At 37.9% G+C, this 6000-nt stretch overlaps 1 protein-coding gene across 1 annotated transcript in view; it reads left to right on the top strand.

Moving 5' to 3' along the window:
• Positions 1–6000, top strand: part of ATXN7 (ataxin 7) — a 59274-nt gene that overhangs the window by 41609 nt on the left and 11665 nt on the right. The window contains exon 3 of the mRNA XM_031056350.1: positions 5681–5933. Within this exon, the coding sequence (XP_030912210.1) occupies positions 5681–5933 (253 nt within the window). The remainder of the gene's footprint in view (positions 1–5680; positions 5934–6000) is intronic.

Here is a 6000-nt window from a genome sequence, read left to right as displayed (position 1 = left end):
TTCCTGCCCACGTAGTGTGTGTTACTAGAGAATTAAAACCCATCCTGGCTATGCTGTAGTTATACCATCAAAATCATAATTTAGCCTAAATTATAGATTCATAATTATCTCCTCTTTGAAATATTTCAAAGTACTGAAGTTGGCATTCAGAATCCTGCTAGTGAGGATGATCACTTTTTATTTCTCCCTGTCTTTTCTTCAATGACAGCAACAAAACTGACCCTACTTATACATAATTCAACACACCTTTATTGAACATATTTTGCACAGTGATCACTTGTGAGTGGATTTTAGTTCTCCAAAATAAATGTCTAGGAAAACGATAAACTTACTGTGCTGAATATTTCTCAAGTGGGGAAGTGCAAGACATAAGGTTGCCTCAGTATTGCTTGGCCATTATCTGTTTAAAAGATAGTATAAATGGCTGTTTCTTAGTGCCACAAGTATATGAGACTGTCAGTTGGCTTCTTCTTGTAGTTTTGCTAACCCTGATAAACTAATAGTATCAGCTGCCAGATGCAAACCAGTGGTTTTTTATGAAACAGTGAGGCAAAGCATCTCATGATGATAGATAGTACTGGTGCCCATCAGGCCTTGTTGGTCTGTCGTACTGGTTGCTTGGGCTCCATCAATATTCTGTTTTGTAACTTTCTTGCTGAAGTGAAGATGGCTTTGTTCAGCTGCTCTCTGTTCAGCTAAATGTTTAAGATCAAACACCACACAGTTGGAGTGACCTCATCCTGACTTAGAGTGTGCACAGAGTTGATGGCATGATTAAAGGGACATCAGTGGAAGATTAAGGCAGAATCCTTGATATCTAGGTCCCGTGATTAGAGCAGGATAATGAAGCAGCAATAAGTGAGTGAGCAGCAGATCAAGCTCCTGTACAGACCAAGCAGATGCACACTACCAGGGTGGCAGCAAAGGAGTAATTTGGCACACTGCCAGGGTGGCAGCAAAGGAGGAGTAATTTACCTGCTATGCCTGTGATTGTTATAGTTCCCAATTTCTCCTACAAAATCCCCATGGACCTAATTTTTTTTTTTTTTTTATCTTTGTCATGGTGAGATCAGAGTGCTGGTGGACTAGAGTTGCAAAGGAGATTTTAGTTGCTTGCTGAGTGAAATCTGGAGCTATGTTGAGGCGCCCTGCCGTAGCAGTGTCTGTGCTCTGCTGTCATGTCATGGATCTGAGCTTCCTGGAGAAAGGCAATTAGCTCTCCATTATTCTAGGGATGAAATACTCTTACTGACAGAAAATAAGTTTTTTATCCTCAGGTAGAAGATGTTTGTTTTAATATGCCTGTCTAAATTTCTCAGATGACAAGACACACAGTAGCTCAGTATGATAGAGAAAAGGACAAGTTTAAGTTTCATGATTATTGTGCTTACACTTTGTGATACAGACATAAAATAACAATTACTTAAGCATAAAGGTTTTTTTATGCTTTGTTTCAATATACACATCTAATCCTATAGTTTGAGGAGTACTTTAACCCTTACTCTACACAATACTCTTATTGTGTGTTAACTCTTTTTCTGAATGTTCACTGAAGTTCCAGCATGTCTAGCTGAACCAAACTTATGTGTATGCTCCTGGGTGTGCTTTGTACTGCAGCTGCACCAGCACTGACACAGGGCACTTTGACTTTTTGCCCAGTACTTATGTAAGGAATCAGTATAAAAAAAATGGGTTTATGAAACTTGATCTGTACATCTTGTATTTGCTGCCCAAAGCTATTAATTGATGCCCAGAGAGAATGAACAGCACAAAATACTTGCTGGCTTTTTGGAAATAAGCATAAACCTGGGAGGAATGTCTTAAATTTTTAAGATTATTATTGCTCTTAAATTAATTTTTTCTTTTTTTTTTTTTTGTCAGCATGCAGCAAAGAAAGTGACGTTTTATGAAAAATCAAATTTTTTAAATAAAAGGGTATTGTCTTTTATATAGCAATAAGTTATGAATCACAGTAAGTCAAAATGTTTACTCATTGATAGAAGAGTAAGCAGTAGTAGCCAAACACAATGGGAAGCTTTCTCTCTCTTTTTTTTTTCCATCTTTTTTCTTTTTCCTGCCCCTTCTAGGTTACTTTTTTTGCATTTTGTCAGAGATTGCTACATGTTTAGTAGGAAATAGACAATGGAAAATAGGACTTTTAAACCCAAGAAAATTGGTAGCCAGTCTAAGGGCCAGGTAAAGCTTTTTTTAAGCTCTGGAAGAGATCTATATTATCAATATCTATTTTATCAGGAAGTCCTGTGTCCCTTGGCCTGATGCATATATAATACTTGCTCAGCTATAGCACAGAGATGCTGTGTTTTTCCAACTTGATAGTTAACAGTTATCCTGGTCATGGAGCAGAGACATCATTTGCTGAGATGCCATCTCTCTTCACAGCTTTCTAACTCTGTCCAGCCCTTCTCCACAATGTCATAAACCTGTTGTATAAATGCAAAGGTGTTTAAGGAGGAGTTTATCTGTTAAAGTTTAGTGTTGAACACAGCTGTCATTTTAGATCAGATTCTTTCCAGTGCTGTGGCATCAAGGAAGACTTTCAGGTTCTTTGTCCAAAGCCAAAACTTACTTTTTTCTGATATTTAAAATGCAAAACAAACCAACAAAAAAAATCAACATAAAAACCCAACAACAACAATAAAACCCCTCCTTCCCCTAAATTTTAGGGTTTAGAACCATCATACACAGGCGCAAAAATGGGAATATCACTTTGATCTGCTGTATAAGCAATCATGACATTAAAAAATTGTTTTCCTCTTAAGAGTTATGTGAAGGGAAGGGATGTGATTGGCAGCCTTTAAAATTTGAAAACTGAACACCTGGAGATAATTATATTTTTAAATGTTTTTGGGCTGAGACAGAATTAATGACAAATGGGAACTATGTTAAATTGGCAGAAGATTAGTAGAATTTATTATTGTAATATGCTTAGCATAAAAAGCATGGTGGTCTTGATTATTCAGTGACAGTTTGTGTAGCCATTTTTCCAGTAAAAACTGTGGCAATCTGTCTGTAACTATATTCATGAGATCAAATATGCAATTCTTAACATGTCTGGTTTCAAAAATAATATTAGCTCTCTCTATTAAGATGAGACTTCAGTGCTCTTCACATGGTTTGCAAAACAGTTCTTAAGTAGATTTCATTTAAAACCATGAATGTTATAAAAAGACTAAAACATTAAATATAAGCAAATTGTAGTAGCAGCCCTACCTCTGTTTGTATGTATGTCAACAAAAAAGTAGGTCTAGCCAGGTTATGAAAAATGAGCTGAAAATTCTTCTTGTTTTGTTGATAGACAACATAAGTCGTGGTTATGCACAGAAGTGAAAAGTGAAGATTTCACAGCCCTGCAGTGTTACAGTATCTCTTTCAGAAACTGCACCAGAATTCTAAAAAAAGTTAATTTGATAGATTTTTTTCTGGGTGTGTCTGTCTGTATAAGGAAATCCTCTCTGACAGGTAGACTGTAAACTTGTCTGTGATCAGCCTTAGTTCTCTTAGGTTTTTTTTTTTTTTTTTTTTTTTTTTTTTTTTTTTTTTTTTATTACCAATTTAAACCACTTTCTATTAAACTCACTTGGTTGAGCCTGTAGAACGAACATTTGTGCAAATAGCGGTAGCATCTCAGTTTGCAGTTGCCAGAAGAGAAATACTCCTATTATCCAGATAAATTTCTGGGATTACTGTTTTGTCTAGTTTCTTCCTAATTAGTGGAATGCAAGGAGGTTGTCAGTTTTATTCTAGTCCCTTCTTCTTTTCATCTGCTAGGTTTTTTTTCAAGAAAGTAATACTCTCACTTCCTTCAGAAAGACAACGTCATCATAACAAACTCCCAAGGATTGCATTAGTCATCCACTAGCTTATTTGAGATTATTTGTAACTGTCATAAGCACTTGGATTTTGAATTTTCTAAGTGTACAGAATGTGGAAGAGTATTGAGTAATGTTTCTCATTATGTCACAGGGTGTAGCATCACTGAACTCTAATGGTCCTCAAATAGTAACTGAACAGAGCTGCTCAGGGATTCTTGCCATTGCTATAAAAAGCCATTTGGCAATAAGCACTGCGTCATACTAGAAGCACAGGCATTTACTGGAGCATAAATATGCTAAAATATTTCATTTACAGTCTCTTCAGTGGCAGCTGTTCTAGAAAACTAAGTGGATGATTTTGATAACTAATTGTTTTAAATACTACAATTTTAAAGCAGTTGTTCCTTGAGATGGATGCTAAGTTACTGAATTTGTTTGTTATTTTTGTCGGGCATTTCACACTTAAGTTCTCCACTTCTTGGTAATTACCAATCCAGAAGTGATGAGTATTTTGCAGACTTTTGCAGACGATTTGTTAGGTAGTTTGCACCCATTGTTGCAGTTAAACAGAGAAACACACAGGAGTTGGTTCAGTTTCTTTCTTAGTCCAAGCTCTGTATTCATTCATTACTTTTATTTTTCTAAGCTAATGAACACATTTCAAGTGCTACTTCCAAACAGGTCACAGAACGCAGATGTACTAGTTTACATTTCCCAGAGCGTCACAGGCTTCTGCACAGGTTGCACTGGACTTGGCTGTCACTCTTGGCTCTATTTGTAGCTTCATGAGTAGCCTGCTGCTTCCACAGTTCACTCGAGTCAAAATCTGTAAGGTGATCCTGAGATTGATCTGTGGTGGATTTGGGCACCTCTAACAATACTTGGCTGCAAAAGAGGTGTTACCACTGCCTTTGCTCTCCCCTGACAGACCTCTTTCTCATGTCTCTTAGATCTGTGGTTTTCATTTACTTGATTGCCAGAAGTGTCTCTTAAGAAGGTGTTGATAACACAGATCCTCGAGGAATCACAGGTGTCCTGTGTCAGTGGGCACATGGTCCGTGTGTCTGTGTAGGCAGAGCTGGAAGCTGCCAGGTGTTCTAGAAGTTCATGGTTCTAAAGAACTACCTTTACAATAGACACTGTTTTACCTGAAATGGTGCTAGCAACACAGAAGTTTTCATGGTTTGGTGTTAATTAAAAAACACGTCCAGTGACAGAATCTGACCTCTCTTAATTCAGATACTCAGGTTTTTGTAGAAGAGTATCTGTTGCTGCTTTTGGTGGTGCTGCTGCTAAATAGAAACAAGAGGGGAAAACCCAACCAAACAAAAACCAAGAATGCTCAAAAAGCCCAGTGTAGGTCAGTATTTGAGCTGATGTTCTCAGAGGTGTTCCATACTGAAGGTCTGGTAGATCATACCAGAAGTTTGTCATGAAGTAAAAGTGAAAATGTTGGATTCAATATTATTTTAACGATTAGGAACATACTTAGAGATAATTCTTATCCTTTAAGGGAATGTGATATTTAAGCTTGCCTGGCCTGAGGACAGGGCTGTCTTGGCTTTGTGTGTCTCTGGTCCAGAGCTGATTGTTTGAGCTGGAGGGAGAGCTAAGCTTTACTGGCTGAGATGTGCAGCTCCCAAAGCTCAAAGAGATTCCGGTAACCCTCTGGAGACCAGCCTTGAGTGGAACCTCATGGATTACAGAGAGACTTGAATCTTCTATGCTCTGTGTGTGGCAGGGAACCTCCCAAGACAATAAAGGAAGAATGCTAATGGAGTAAATGACATTAAGTATTTACAAATTCTTTCTATATGGGAGCTTAAAACCCCTTTTCACTCTTGCAGAAAGAAGACACAGCTCCTCCAGCAAGCCGCCTTTGACTCCTCCCTCCTCTTCAGTATTTTCCCTCATTTCATCTTTCCCTTCAAAAAACAAAGGTAGCAGTGGAAGTGGGAGCAGTCGTTCATCCAGTGGAGGTACTAGTGCATCATCATCAAATTCCAAGTTGTTGAAATCACCCAAAGACAAGCTGCAGATCAGCGGAAACAACAGGTTAATGCATTCGGTACAGCACAGCAAAGTTCCCCATGACAAAATGTGAGTGTGCCTTCTGAAAGCGAGTTAAATGTCATTACTTGCATAGACACTGCTATGTGAAGAAAGT

This window comes from Geospiza fortis, unplaced genomic scaffold, assembly GCF_000277835.1.
Source record: "Geospiza fortis unplaced genomic scaffold, GeoFor_1.0 scaffold70, whole genome shotgun sequence".
Lineage (NCBI taxonomy): Eukaryota > Metazoa > Chordata > Aves > Passeriformes > Thraupidae > Geospiza > Geospiza fortis.
This window is presented reverse-complemented; position numbering and strand designations above follow the sequence as displayed.